At 49.9% G+C, this 15,884-nt stretch overlaps 1 protein-coding gene across 5 annotated transcripts in view; it reads right to left on the reverse strand.

Moving 5' to 3' along the window:
- The window catches only part of MSI2 (musashi RNA binding protein 2), a 389,492-nt gene that overhangs the window by 137,295 nt on the left and 236,313 nt on the right, over positions 1-15,884 (reverse strand). For all 5 annotated transcript variants that reach the window (XM_042914722.1, XM_042914720.1, XM_042914721.1 and 2 more), the window contains exon 7: positions 2,466-2,514. In XM_042914722.1, coding sequence (XP_042770656.1) covers positions 2,466-2,514 — 49 coding nt within the window. The remainder of the gene's footprint in view (positions 1-2,465; positions 2,515-15,884) is intronic.

Raw genomic sequence — 15,884 nt, forward strand, 5'->3', positions numbered from 1 at the left:
CCCAGGACCACATCCACTCTGGCTGGCCCCCTGGGTGTGCAGCCACCCACAGCCGGCCCCACGCTCAGAAGGGCTTTGTCCTGGATTGAATGCTCTGTCACCTTGAAATTCTTAATAACTTTTGAGTAAGAGGCCCCGTCTTGCACCTTGTTCTGGCTCCACGAATTATGCAAAGAGTCCTACATCCACTGCAGGAATCTCACCTCTGGCAGGGCAGAAGGATGCTTGGGCAGGCCCTGCCGTGGCTGGGGTGCACTGAGCATGTGCTCGGGGCTGTGCCCACCCTTCTTCCTGCCAGTGGCCCCAGGAGTCATGGGAGAGCGATCAATGCCATCCCTGGAGCCTCTCTGAGCAGGGGGCCGTAAAACGGACCTCCCTCCAGCTCGAGACAGGAATCACAGAGGGGCCACCACCCCATCACGGCACCCAGCGCCTGGGAGCAAGGAAAGAGGCTCCACCCACAGCAGGAGGCGTCTGGGTCAGAAATAAGGGAGAATCTTGCCTGGCACTTCCTCAGGGGCCCGGTGCCCGCAGGGTGAACCTGCCTCTGTCTGCTATTAGCCGAGTAACGTAACACGGAGAGTCACCGGCCCTCTCATGTCCCCCAGATGACACAGCTCTTTCCCCAGCACAGCTGTGAAGTTTGCACAAGATGATTTACTCTCCTCTCCACCACGGCCTGACCCAGAGCAGGAGCTCAGAAATACCTTTATTCGTGGATATTCAACACTACTGCCTATAGACGCCACTCAGGAATCTCCCAGGAGCGTGAATTCTAGCACTGAACTCTAGTGCCACATTCAGACGGGCCTCGCCCACCCTGAAAGTAAATAGATGAAAACATCCTTCTTAACACACCCGTCCCCACGTGGAGACCACAGAGAAAGGGCCGAATCTGAAATCAGCAGTCCTAGAGAGGAGTCCCTGCTCTGACCTTGGGTGGATCCCCTACCCCCTCTGAGTTTCGGTCACCTCACACACCACGCGGAGGTGATGATGGTGAAAACAATCATAATAACCTGCGCACAGGTGATGTGCGTGGCACTCCAACTCTCCAAACAACCCTATAGGGAAATACTAATATTATCCCCACTTTACAGATAAATAAACTGAGGTAAAGAAGATAAAGGAGTGAAGTGATTTTCCCGAAGTCACGGCGCTGCGGTGGAGATGAGAATACACGATGCCTGTGAAAACAGTGCTCAGATAACCCCCCGTACCTCCCCTAAGGATGATGGTGGAGAATAATCATGAATTGTCTGTCTCCGCACCCCCGGCCCCTTGCTCTCTCGGCCCTCGTGATGCTGAGCAAGGCAGAGGACAAAGCAATCATTCCACACTTGTAAGCTCGTCTTTTCCTCCCTTGCCTCCCCCCCACCCCGCCTCTTCATCCTCCACCCCTCCCCATTCCTTCCCCACATACACCATCGAAGACCCAGTTTTCCACCCGATTTTCTACTTTCCCTTCTGAGGCCGCTGTCAATGGACGCACAGGAAGCCGGACTGCCAGGCACACTGAGGACAGCCCCTCCTTCTCCCACCCTCCTTCCTCCCTTTCACTCAGCCTGCCTGCTCCCAACAGGAGAGACATACAGTCAGCGCTGGGTAACTGCTTCTAATCACAGGTGACAGCAAGAATGTAAACAACACGAGAAACATCTAAATGCAATCCGAGTGGCAAGGAAACACTGCTCACTCCGGCTTCTCTCAAGAACGCTGCTTCCTGCCACCTCCTTTCTGAGGCTCTGCCCATTAACGCCCTGATTCTAGGAGCCCCAGATACCAGGGGTTTCCGGAGAGCAGGAAAATGGAACGCTAAGCCATAAGCTTGGACTCTACTTCCTCTGGGAGGATTTTCTAGATTTGTCCAATTTTCTGTTTAAAGCAGTCATTTCAACGTGTTCCTTTTTGGGGAACGGGAGGCATGGAGGTCAGAGACCACTTTGAGAATCTGTTCAAAGCTACGCATCGCTTCCCAAGAAAAGCGCAAACATAAAACATTCCGTGTGCCATTTCGGAGGCTCACAGACCCCAAGTTGAGACCCGTTTTCTAGAACATGGATAGGACAATAAGAGCACAGGGGAAAATACGAGGAGGCGCAGTGCCCTCTAAACATTCCAGATGTGCATAGGGCACTGCCAATCCTGCAATCGCAGGTTGAATAAACCTTCTTTTCTGGCTCTTCAGGTTGCCGGTGTGCTTCTAAACCACCTCCTCCAATGCAAATTGAGAACTCAACTGAGTAATTGCTGTGAATAATTTCCACTCGGATCACTTAGTGTTCAGGTCTAGCAAAGGCCAAGAAAGCCAGGGTTAGAAACGTGTGTCGGAACATGGGTTGGGCGTGGCCGATTTTTAACTGTCCGGTATCTGGATTCTGTGCTGTGGTGTCCCTCCATGAATACAGACCTTCAACAGACGGCCAACTGACAGAAGGGAAGCCTTCCTCCACGGGGGCTCTTACCTCTGTGCCTGTTGGTCGTCTTATCAAACATCAGCATTGCATCCTCCACCTGCAAAACAAATACACAATGGGGTCTGCTTTAGGAATTTTAACAACACATTTGAAATGTGATATATTGGGGGGGGGGGGAAGGGTGGTTTCCACTATCAAAGCCATAGGTGCTCATTAAAATTTATGTGAAGGGGCGCCTGGGTGGCTCAGTCGGTTGGGCGTCTGACTTCGGCTCAGGTCATGATCTTGTGGTCTGTGAATTTGAGCCCCGCATCGGGCTCTGTGCTGACAGCTCAGAGCCTGGAGCCTGCTTCAGATTCTGTGTCTCCCTCTCTCTCTGCTCCTCCCCTGCTTGCACTTTGTCTCTCTCTCTCTCTCAAAAATAAACATAAATTTTAAAACATTTTAAAAAAATTAAGTGAAAACACAAAAAATTGGAAAAAAAAGATCACTGCCTTTCCTATCTTTCTGCCTAGTACAACCACAGTTAACATCTGGTGTATTTCCCTTCAGTTTTTGCCTTTAAAAAAACCTTATGCCCATTTTAATATAGTTTAAATCATACTGTATATGGAATTTTCCCCTAGTTCTTTTTTTAATATACTATTACAATATTGCAAACACTTCCCAGATTCACACTGTGAATATTATCTGTTTTGTTCCCCAATTTTTTTGATCATGGTAAAATACACATAACATAAAAGTTGCCATCTTAACTGTTCTTAAGCGCACAGTTCAGTGGTATTAAATGCATTCATAACGTTGAATTATCATCCCCACCGTCCATCTCCGGAACTCTTCATTTTGTAAAACTGACACTCTACCCCCATCAAATAATAACTCCCCACCCCCTCATCCCCCTCGGTCCCCCTCGGCCCCCCGGCAACCACCCTTCTGTCTGCTGTCTCTGACTGTGACTACTCCAAGTACAGAGGTCCCCCCGTGTCCAAGGGCATACATTCCAAGGCACCCAGTGGATGCCCGAAACTGTGGCCAGTACCCAACCCAAGATACACCATGTTTTTTCCTGTCCATACACACCTATGATAAAGTTCAATTTATACGTTAGGCACGGTAATGGATTTAACAATAGTAACTAATAATAACAGAGAACAATTACAATATGCTGTAATATAAGTGGCGTGAATGTGGTCTTTCTCTTTCAAAACATCTTATTGTACTGTCACTGATGAAGAGAGAGGATAAGATGCCACGTGATGAGAGGAAGTGAGATGAATGACGGAGGCATGTGACGTAGCGTTAGGCTGCTACTGATCTTCTGATGATCCGTCAGGAGGATCATCAGCTTTAGGACCACAGTTGATTGCGGGTAATGGACACCACGAATAAGGGGGGGGGGGGGGCTACTATGCTTCATGGAAGTAGAAACACACAGTATTTGTCTTTGTGACTGGCTTATTCCACTGAGCATAATGTCCTCAAGGTTCAGCCATATTCCATTGTATGTGAATACCACATTTTGCTTATTCATTCGTCCGTCGATGGATGGATACTCGGTCTTAGCTATTGTAAATAGTGCCGCTATAAAGCATGAGTGTACAAATACCTCCTTGAGTCCCTGTTTTCAATTCTTTTGGGTATGTATACCCAGAAATGAAATTGCTAGATCATATGGTAACTTGGTTTTTAATTTTCTGAGGAACTGACATACCGTTTTGCCACAGTGGCCGTTCCATTTTACATCCCCGCCAACAGGGCACGAAGGTTCCAATTGCTCCACACCCTGGCTAACACTTATTATTTTCTGGGAGTTTTTTGATAGTAGTCATCCTGATGGGTGTGAGGTATTATCAATACGATCTTGACTGCTGCATAATATTTCACGGAGTGAGAAACTATAGCTTACTCAATTAATCCTTCTGGGGATATTTAAATTGTTTCTGGTTATAGACAATGGAAATTTAACATCTTGATTATCATGGGCTGAATTGTGCCCCCTTCCAAACTCTGACGTTGGAGTCGTGACCCCCGGTACCTCAGAATGTGACTGTATTTGGAGATAGGGTTTTTAAAGAGGTTATGGAGTTAAAATGAGGTCATTAGGGCGGGTCCTGATCCAGTACTGACTGGGGTCCTTATAAGGAGAGGAAATCTGGACACAGGTACAGAGGAAAGCCTACCTGAGGACACAGAGAGAAGGGGGCTGTCTGCAAGCCAAGGAGAGAGGGCTCAGAAGAAACCAAGTCTGCCAAGGCTGGACTTCAGCCTCCAGAAGAGTGAGAAAATAAATTTTTGTTGTTTGACCACCCAGTCTCTGGTACTTTGTTGTGGCTGCCCCAGCAGACTAATACCTTCATGCTAGGGCCTTTCAAAAATATCAAAGAGAAGAAAACACCAAAGGCATCCTCTGTCTCTCTTCCTATCCCTCCCTCGGTCTTTCCAGGCATCCTGCAACCCTTTTGGATATTTCCAGCAATAAGATTTCAGGATCCACACTCCATTCCCATGTAGACCTCAAGAAAGTCACCCTCACTGAACCAGATTTGGCTTCTGAATTCCACTCCTTGTACTTATGATCTAATTCTTTATTCTTCCACAAAATGCACACCTTTAGTACAGGTGCGGTCCTAGCCAATCAGCTACTCACCTGGGGACTGTACCTGGTTTGGCCAGGTAAGCAGCCTGGTCTCCTCATTCATTTTGTGCCCAAGATTGGCACTAAAACTACAACTCAACCCATGTGGTCCTGGGCAAAGCCCTAGCCAAAGGGCTCTGTGCTTGGGGCAATGTCGGCATGTGTGTGGTTGGGAAGGACTGAGCACTGCTCACTGGAGCTCAAAGGCTCACAAATGAGTTTGGGGGCCAGAGCTAAGCCAACCGAGAAAGGGAATCACAGGCCATTCATTCGTCACTCCTCCCAGACTACAATCTCTGATGGAGGGGAAGACACTGGGCAAAGCAATAAAACCAGGCTTAAAATGCTGCCTCCAGACAAATCAAATCTATCTTTCCAGATGCTATCAAATAGAATGGGGGGGGGGGGAGGTGGGAAGCAGAGTCAAGGTAAGAATGGAAGAGGGGGTAGGCCAGCCAGACATAACCCTCGAAGGGACTGGCCTAGCTTAAAAACCCCTTCCGGAGTCAGCCCCCCCCCCTTTGTTGCTAAGCAACCGAGTCTGAACAAACAGGCTCCTGGGGCCTTCCCCTTCTGGTCCCCGTTTTCAAAGTCAGTTACTGGGAGGACAATGGCCTTGCACGGTGACTGCCGTGCCAGCAAGGAGCTACTCTGTCTCCACCGGGCACCAGGCCGAGGGGGGTAAGTGATGCTAGGCTGGAGATGGGGTGCCTTCACCAGACCCCTCCGCGGCCAGGCAGGCTTGATGGTCCCCCAGGCACCTGCTGAGGCCACACACACCACAGCCGTCTGCCTCCGTGCACCACTCAAGCAAAACCACCAGAAGATCAACTGGTTTGTTTGTACACAGAGCAGTCACACTTGAGCATATGGTATTGCAGATTCAGACCCCAGGGCCTCGGTAAGAATTCCAATGCCTGGGGTGCGGGTGGGTGGGGGGTGATGCCTGCTGGGTGTCGCGCAGGTAAACGTGACATCTGTTTCACACCCATCTCCACATTTTCTGAGATGCTTGCCAAGCCCTTATTTTGAGCTAAAAATGCCTAACAGTAAGGAAAACAGCTTCCCTTCTGTGTTGGCCATGTTTTGGTCCTGACACTCAGATCCCCCTTAGGAAATAAATATTTTGAATTAAAAAAAAAAAAAAAAGTATTTTCAACGCCCTCCGCCCCCTTCAACAGTGCGTAGTTGGCTCCCTCTTTTCCTTCCAAAGTTTGGGTGTTTTCTGACGCTACCCTCCCAACATATGCTCCACCCTGGGGAGCGAGGGGGAGGATCTGTGTATGTTTTTTAGGGCAACCATTGTCGTAAAGAATAGAGCTGTTTCCTCTATAGTCCAGTTGCACAATGGGACTCGCAAAGACCTCCTGAATAGATAAAATGTCACAGCGAAAGAAAAATTCTATTAACACTTTACAGAATAAAACATCTGAGAAACAGCTAGAGAGGAAAGAGAAAGAAAAAAAAAATCAATATGGATAAGACCCGGTGCTTGGGGAAGGGGCCGGGGGGAGAGAAAACTTTTCAGCGATTGCAAAACACTTATTAATTCAGAGAAGCCATCAATGCAATGGAAATCTGGCAGAACAGCAAGAGCTGAAACTGGGAGAATTTGAATATACAAAGACTGAATAGAATGAAAAACACGGCCTCACATACGGGGCTGTTTCTCACGGTTCTATGTGAATCAAACAGAAGCAGCTTGTGTGAGTCTGCATCACGGGGGAATGAGGAGCAAAGTCAAGGTAACTGGTAGTCAACCCTAGAAAAAAGCAGACTGAGAACTGTGTCTCTGTCTGTCTTTCTCTCTGTTTCTGTCTCTGTCTCTGTGCGTGTGTGTCTCTCTCTCTCACACACACACACGCGCGCGCGCACGAAACCCAGGTAGATCAGTTGGCTGTACAGAGTCATCAACTTCAACATAAAGACCAGACCTCATTTGGTGTTCTAGAACACAGAGAGTTGGGGACTGGACACAGGAGTTTTTCCGACCTCAAGTAGAAAACACCATGAACTCTTGTTAGACTAGCACTGGTTATTTATTTTGTGGTGATGGTGCCCTCACCAGGCTTACATATTTCTTTATACCAGAGGTGGGGGTCCATGGGCCTAGTGGTCAGGGGTTGGGGTTGTCCCTGGAGGGATCGAGAAGGAGAGGAGATATCTGAACCTCACCATACTTTGTCCCACATCCTGGCCCACGCTTGGTCTGGTTTGAGAGAAGGAGCTTGCTCCAACCTTGACAGTACTCTTTAATATCTTAGGACAGGCTCCCAATGCAGCCTGGCACTGGAAGCATATTGAGCCAACAAGCAGGGTCAAGTAACTTTAAAAACTTTTTGTAATGTTTTATTTATTTTTGAGAGAAAAAGAGAGAGACAGCACAAGCAGGGGAGGGGCAGGGAGGGAAGGAGACACAGAATCCGAAGCAGGCTCCAGACTCTGAGCTGTCAGCACAGAGCCCGACGTGGGGCTCGAACCCACAAACGGTGAGATCATGACCTGAGCCGAAGTTGGACGCTTAACCGACGGCGCCACCCAGGCGCCCCTAAAGTAACTTTCAAATAAGATGGCTGGGGATGTCTCCCTGTTTGTTTCAACACCAGAAAGTCCTAAACATGTATTTCTGCCTTCACCCGGTTCGGACCACACTGTAACATCCTCAGAGGCGAGTAGCATGCACACACCACAGCTGAGGGTCATCGGTGGGGAGCTACGCCTTGACCTCTACGGCCCATGGGGGCTGGGGCAGAACTCCTCAAACTTCATCCGTGTCAGAATCACCTGGCTTGTTTAAAACGCAGATCTCCCGGGCCTCACCCCTAGAGTGTCTGATTCCATGGCAATGCTCAGTACATGGGACAAAATTTCTCTTCCAGAGGCAGCTGACACACGTTGGTGTGGAAACTGTCTTCCCCCTCTGTTCCTTGTCTCTCATACATTTACATCCTAAGATCCTGAAAACAATGACAGTGGATTTGACCATGGAAAAGATGACAAAAAGAGAAACTTCTTAGTGACAACCAAGCTGTCCCTGAACCTAATGCAAGAGACATCTGGATTCTACCAGGATGACGGAAACTTTCCTTCTAACAGATAAACTAGCAAATGCCTACATCATGCAGCCAACTCAATCTTGATTAGAAGATTGAGCTAATGTCAACTTTATTTACTTATATGCGACATGTATTTATTAAGCACTCCCTACTTGCAGAGAGCACTGGCCTAAGTACAAGTAAGAGGCAAATTACATCGGACCATGGCAGACTGTTTGCATTGATGGCCCCAAACCTTGAGTTCTGTAATTCTGCAGTTCCTCTCCCCAAAGAGGCAGGGTCTCTCTCTCCATCCCATGTGTCTGAACTTGACTTCTTATGGTCAGCAAAATGAGATGGAGGTATGCCCACGTTGGGTCTGGCCTGGGGAAGGTTTTCACGATTCTGCTTGTTCTCTCTCTGCCATCACCATGAGAAGGGCATGCCCAGTCTAGCTGGCTAGTGGGTGAGAGGCATGTGGAGCTGGGCCAAGTCCCCTCAGTCAATCCTAAAACAGGCACGTGACCCAAAACATGCAAGTGAGCCCAGCCAAGATCAGCAGAACCATTCCAGTGGACTCCAGGCAGGTGACATGAACAGCTATTGTCTGCTGCTGAGGTTTTGTGACTGTTTGTTTCCCGGCATTCCTGTGGCAATGGGTAACTTGTACATGGTCCCTGTTTAAAAAAAAATTTTTTTTTTCATCTACTGGAAGATACACAGTCTCAAATAATACTAGACAATGAACAAAGGCAAGACAAAAATTGGAAGGAGGTAAAATGTGGCACGTGGGCTGAGTATGAAACTGTCATGTTACACATTCCAAGTGGAATACAGGTATTAGGGTGGGAAGGGACTACTTCTAAATGTCACCCTCGCAACAAGGTTGCAGACAGAGATCCTAGAAGCGCCAGGGGAAATTGGCAACATGTTCCTCACTAAATGAGCACCGTGAAAATCAGCAATAATTAGCACTCAAGTCAGTGGGTGATGCCTCTCTAATCCTAATTCATTTAATGAATGAATGAACCCTCCGTATAGTGAGGCAAAAGGTTTACTGTGAGCCAGACATTCTTGCTGGGTGAATTTGGAAGTCGCCATTCGGTATTGATCACATCCAGAGGTGAGGCTTTAGCCAGCCCAACTCACGCGACAGCCGAAGAGGAAACCTTTGAAGTCACAAAGCAAAGAAACTCCTAGAAAGAGATGCCGTAAATTCTGTTGGGCAAGGTGGTTGGCCAAAGGTTGGGACCCTGGAGTGTGCCATCAGACCACTGTTTCTTCTGCCTGCAGTTTTGGCTCCCCAAGTACACAGGAGGCGAGTGAGGCTGATTTGGGACGCAGAAAACTTGTCCCCAGGAGGCACCTGAAGGGGATTCAGTTGCTGGTACTAACTCCACAGGTGCTGAGAGGCAGTGGAGGGGGGCAGGCAGCGTTGCACAAAGCACGGGCAGGATCCAGGTTCTAATCCAGCTCCACTGGGATCTCATGGACATAAGTCACCTCCCTTCTCTGTCCTTAGTTTCTCATCTACGAAAGGAGGAAACTATGAAGTGGGCCACCTAAGATCCACTCACAAGGAATCTGCACCTAGAACGCTAAACCGGACCACGGAGTCCACTTGGACGACATCTAGGAGCATCCAATTCACCACGGGTCCTTCCAAACTCTGTTCTGTCAGGACGTTCCAGAGCTCTGCTGTGGCCAACACATGCTGAGAAATTTCCCACTCCTTTTGGGATACAAATATGCACACCCACACGCCATACGTACCAAGAACAGAGCAGGAAATGGCACTTCAAATGATCCTTAAATTATCTGGTCAGACACACAGGAGAGAGAGGAAAGGGAAAAAAAGAAACCCAGCTCTTCAAACTCCCCCAGAACACATGCCCTTGAATTTCGCTTCCTGCTCCCACTCAAACACTTCAAGAGTTAGTTTAAATAAACGCCCATAAAGGCGATACCATACTGTAAGGCGTAGGGCTTAACAGACCTTATTATGTTCCATAAACTCAAGGCACTAAAGTCACAAGAGTGGAGACTCGTATACGAGGCAGGACTGCCCAGGACAGAGGCTCCTGGTGTCGGTGCCCGAGAGGGAGGCTGTCTTACCCGGAGCTGTTTCAGAATATTGGGTGGCACTGCTCCCTGCTGCTCCTTCCAACCAGCCCGGAGAGAAACCTGTTCCTGCCCCAAAGCTCAGCGGCGGTGCCTTATTTTTCTGAAATGAGACTTTTCAGTGTGCTTCGGCCTTGCGAAGAGTGAGGTTGATCTACCGTTCGTCACTGCCCAGAAGGGAGGCTAGAAGGGGAAAGGACGCAGGCTGGAAGATGCTTAGCTCACACTGAAATCCAGGTGGGTGGTTTCCAACCTCGACTGCTCACCAGGATCACCCAAAGAACTTTTAAAATCCCCGCTGCGGCGGCCACACCCGGACCTGTTAAATCAGATCCGTGTCGAAAGCTCGCCAGTGATCCCAAGGTGGAGCCAAGGCTGAGAATCCCTGTTCTAAATGGCTAAATACAGCTGAGTCGAGGCTTAATCACAGCCTGTGTGTGTCACAGAGCAAGCCGGAGGCAGAGGTGGGATGGGCAGAGGGGTCCCAGAAATAAACAGGCCCCAAGGAAAAGGGGTAAATACTGGACAGGCCTTCGGCTGCCTGAACATTGGCTCTTTATCTCCCGCCAGAGAAGTCGGGAGCACGCTGGTCCTTTGTCACATGCCGCTTTTGGGGCGCTCTCCCTGCCTTGTCTTGGTCTCTGACTTTAGAAAACCTAAGGAAGCCACTGCTTTCCTCCCACCGTCACCAATATTTTCACATATACTGTTACCGCTTTGGTTGTCACAACAACCCGCAGAGACAGGGCTGATCACAAACTCTCCAAGCCTCAGCTGCCTCACTGGCTGTCCTGGAACTGGCAGGGGCTGAGACCAGGGCTCAGCCACTGGTCTTATGAGTCCAAATCTCACCCCACCAGCCTCTGCCTGGAGGCCCGTCTCAGATTCTGTTATTTTTAATGTTTATTTATTTGGGGGGGGGGGGAGAGAGAGAGAGAGAGAGAGAGAGAGAGAGAGAGAATCCCAAGCAGGTTCCACGCTCAACGTGGAGCCAGACGCAGGACTTGATCCCATGACCCGAGATCACAAGCTGAACCAAATCATGAGTCGGACCCTGAACCAGCTGAGCCACCCAGGCACCCCCCACCTCAGATTCTTGTATCCCCCTTGCTGCGGGCATGCAAGCTTCTCAGCCAGCCCCAAGCTCTGTGTGTTTCCCCTACAGGACTGCCGGGCATGGAGGCACCCAGGGTTTTGGAGCTGCTGCCCTCTGCACTTTTCCCTTCACTCCAAGACTCAACACCTTCTAGACTGCGTCCACCTGAAATGTCTTAACTCACACCCCTGCCTTTAACTGAATAACAAGAAAAATCGTCGGCTGAGTTTCTCCTAAACTTTTTTTTTTCCTAGTAAAATACACCTAACATAAAATTTGCCATTTTAGCCATGTTTTTTAATTGGTACACAATTCAGTGCACCAAGTACATTTCCTAAACTCTTCATAGAAGGCTCCCAAATCTTAGCATGGCCAGAATGTTCCATCCCCGTGGGCAAGGCCCTTCTTTACCAGCCCTATTTTTCCCTACTTTTACTTCTTTTTATTCTTGTGGGGTCATTCCATTTTCTCATTTAACTTAGCAAACAAACACCCACTGGTGTTGATTAGGCAGCAGTTACAAATTTAGTAAACGGACACTTGTCCATGGGAACTGAAGAGTGTGGGGTCTCCAAACAGCTCTATCCTGGAGATGAGACATTTTGTTTACCTAAAGGCAAGGCCTCTTGCTCAGAGACTGACTGCACAAGTTGTATCAGACTCTTAAGAAACAAGAAACAAGGATTATTGCAATAGCTACCATTTACTGGTGCTTAATAGGCAAATGCAAAGCTCACTGAATTATGAAAAGCTCTCAGGGAGATATTATCGTACCCATTATACAGGTGAGGAAGTTATGATAAGTGACTGGCCTGGAATCATACATGCAGTAAATGGTAGAGCCAGGATTTAAAACCAGAGGCCACCCTACCTCTTCCCACTGGTCTCCCTTAACGGTGTTCTAGTTTTTGAGTCCCTAGGGCTCAGTGTAGTGTCACTGCCTCCTGAAAAAACATATAAACCTGCCTTAAAACTGTACCAGAGGGGTGCCTGGGTGGCTCAGTCGGTTGAGCGTCCGACTCTTGATTTCACTCAGGTCATGATCCCAGGGTTGTGGGATCAAGCCCTGTGTCAGGCTCTGTGCTGAGCGTGGAGGCAGATCCTCTCTCTTTCCCTCTGCCCCTCTCCCCTGCTCGTGCGCGCTCTCTCTCTAAACAACAACAACAGCAACAAAAACAACAAAACTCTACCAGAAAGTTAAGAGAATTGATGAGATAAACCAAGAAGACAGACACGTGTTGCCTTTGGCGGCCTCAGAAGAGGAGGGAGTGATTCGAGAAGCAAAGGAAAAGGGGGGAGGGGGAGGGGTCTCTTCCTTTAGGATTGGCAAACTCGGAAAACCCACAGGTCGCTTGGCTGTTCTGAAGTCACAGAGCAAGCTGGTGGCAGTGCTGGAACCGGCAGAGGGGTCCCAGAACTCAGTTTGGGGCTCAGCCCCTGTGACTCCCTCCTATACCTGAGTCCTGAGAATGCCACGTGTCCCACTTCCTGGGACTGTTATGAAAGCTCCAGCGGTGGCTAGTGAGTCCCTAACACGCAGAACACTGTCATCATGACCGTCGCGGTCACTACCCCACCCTGGCAACCTCCTTGCAGAGCCGGCTCAGCGTGCCCTAATGCCCACGTGCAAGTGCACGCCCGCGGACACACTCGGCGCACCCAACTCTGCGCGTCTTCCCGCTGCAAACGGGCCATGCCAAGGGACAGCCGAGAACGGAACCATGCGTCCTCAGGAGCACAATCCTGGGAGACTCCATCTCAAAACTGGACGGGAAAAGCAAGAGTCTACGCAAAGCGTGGCTGGGACGGGGGCTCTGTCTGGGCTGAGCAGGCGAAGCCTGGAGGCCAGCACCACCTGGAGGGTGGGACAGGAGGCTCTCTCGGGACCTGTGCGAGCCAGGGCTCAGAGAGGAGACGGCACAGGGAGGGAGGTGGTGGGAGAGGGATACCAAGAGAGGCCGGGCACGAGCGGTTGGAGGAGACGCAGTGGGTTCCGGCAGGCTTGACAGCTGTCACACGGAAATGGCATCTGGCCTAACGGCCTCTTGTGAGAGGTGCCTTCGAGTGGCGGCTGCCGTGCTCTGGAAATCCACGGCCTGTTTACAGCGCCGGTCGTGCGTGCGTGTGTGCGTGCAAGTGCGCGCTGGGAGCGGAGGGGAGAGGCAGGCAGGCTGCCTAATGCTCCTGTCTCCCCCCTCCAGCCTCTCTCCCCATCAGGCCTCACCTACCGTGAAAAAGGCCCAAACCTGCCAGCTCCGGAGGAGACAGGCAAATCATTAGTGGAGCACTGATGTGCCGTAACACTCTCTTGCATTCCCATTAAACAAATACTAAACTGCTAATTGCCAAAATAGATCTCCACGACTCTGACCGAACAGGGGAAGGGTTTATAATTACCAAGTGTGAAAATGCACAGCCTGTAAATAACCACCTCATCTGTCCTAATATGGGCTGATATTGATGGGCATGAAATAAACATCAGGACCAAATGGAAAAATCACCCACATCTCCTGTGGCCAATGTAATCTCGAATGGTGACAAGCGTGGCTGTAGCCGTGCGCTCGGGGAGGGGCGAGGGGAAAATGAAGTTCTGCAGTCTTGGAACGCCTAGGTCCCAATCCTGATTTCAACCCCTTGGGCCATGTGCATCTCTTTCTGCCTGGAAGACACGAAGGGTCAGTGGCACGGTTTGATGATGCGATGCAGGGCCTGTCTGTACCCGGGAAAGGCCAGGGTCTGAGGCAGGAAAGTCATCGGTGTGTGACTCTACCTGTGCCCTTTAACAGCCTGGCTGGTGAGGGCAGAGGACTAGGGAGAGGGAGAGGTTTGCCGAGGTGACACGCTTACTCATCAAGCCAGTATCTCCTAAGGCTCTACGGTCAGTCCAACACAAAGAGCTGCAGAGGACAGGCGAAAAAAGAATGTGGTTTAGAGTGACCCCTGGGCTTTCAGACTAACCCACGCCTCAGTGGCTCCTATCCCCCGCTGTCCCCGGCCACTGGGAGGGGAAGCAGACGGGTCCAGCAGATTTCACAGCCCCAGCTCTCTCCCCGACTGCACCTGAGGAGGGGCGAGGTGACGAGCCGGAGGTCACAGGGACATTGCCGTGGCATCGCGAGCCCCAGACCCTTCCTCTCCACCAGCCTGCGATTCTGAGGAATTCAGCCAACCTCGCAGTGAACGTGGGTAACTGGGGGAGGCTCTTTTCCTCCTCAAGTCACAGACTTGGGAGTTAGAGGGGACCCTGAGGTCACCTCTCCACTTCCCGCCCGATACAGGAATCTCTTCTCCGAGGCTCTTTTGAACCCTTTCTGGAGCTTCAAAGGCTCAGGGCGTCTCTGCCCCACCCCCTCGGTCGGCTGCTCAGGCCTGAATTCAGTGCACTGGCACTTAGATCCCCAAAATAGCAACTTCCTCTGATCTAAAGCCTGATTTTGGCAGACGGCAGAATCCTGTGAACTGCATGGCACCAGGCGCCTGAATCTGAGCTGCAAGGACCACCAGCCCCACAGTTTCCTAACGGGGCTTTAAGGGGCATCTCAAGAAGCCCCTGCTCCTTCCCCACTGGGCAGCCTGAGAGCCGATCTCCTCGGGCCCCCAGGTCGCTGAAGTCACCCCTGGGATGCTGGGTCAAAGTCCCAGTTCTAACCCTGACCCAAAGACTTTATGAAACACAAGCAAATTAAGGAAAGGCTGCACTACATATGCTATTTTTAAAGGAACCCTGCTTTGTTACTTTTAAGTTCCCAAAGCATCTTCAAATAACGGCTAACAAAATGCCCCCGAGAACAAAGTTCAAGTGCAGTAACAGGCCACAGGATTCAGTTACTTGGCAAAGCCACCCCTTGTTCAGAGAAGATCATAAAATCTTTGTGCTGAAAAAACCCCCAAAAAACATAGAGGAGTCCAGCTCGAGTGGTGGAGTAAATGAAAGGACCCTGGCGTGGCATCCAAAGTCCTGTATTCAAATCCCGCCCCTCCATTTCCAACTACACACAATCTCGGGCAAGGCTCTCCAGGGCGGCTCAGTTTCCTTGTGTGTAAAGGAGTCATGATCATTATTAACCTTCACCCTAGCTTAGGAAGTCGAAATTATTAACGCAACATATAGGTAGGCACTTGGTCAGCGGTAAATGACTGCCCTTTGCTATTGCCAATACTCAGCATGCAGTGGGGCTCAACAAATGTCTGTTAGATGAGGGTTGGCTGACAGGATAACAGACTTTGTTGTGACTACCACAAACTCCGATTTAGAGAAATTGGTACAAAGGAGCGAGGTTTACCCCCAGAAGGGTGCCCCGTACTGTGCTGGCACGAGTTGTAAGCCAACGAAGCCTATTTTGGAGAGCGAGGGGAAGGGAAGAACCAGCCGTGGTGCACAGTGGAGTCGTCCTCGAAATAAAAAGCAACAAACTACGGGTACGCAGCTTGGATGGAACTCAAGGGAATTATGCTGACTGAAAAAAGTCAGTCTCAGAGCTTATTCCATATCGTATGATTCCATTTCTGTAACATTCTTAAAATGACAAAATTACAGTGATGGAGAAGAGAGTGGTGGTTGCCAGGGGTTAGGGTGAGGG

The sequence above is a fragment of the Panthera leo genome, chromosome E1, assembly GCF_018350215.1.
Source record: "Panthera leo isolate Ple1 chromosome E1, P.leo_Ple1_pat1.1, whole genome shotgun sequence".
Taxonomy (NCBI): domain Eukaryota; kingdom Metazoa; phylum Chordata; class Mammalia; order Carnivora; family Felidae; genus Panthera; species Panthera leo.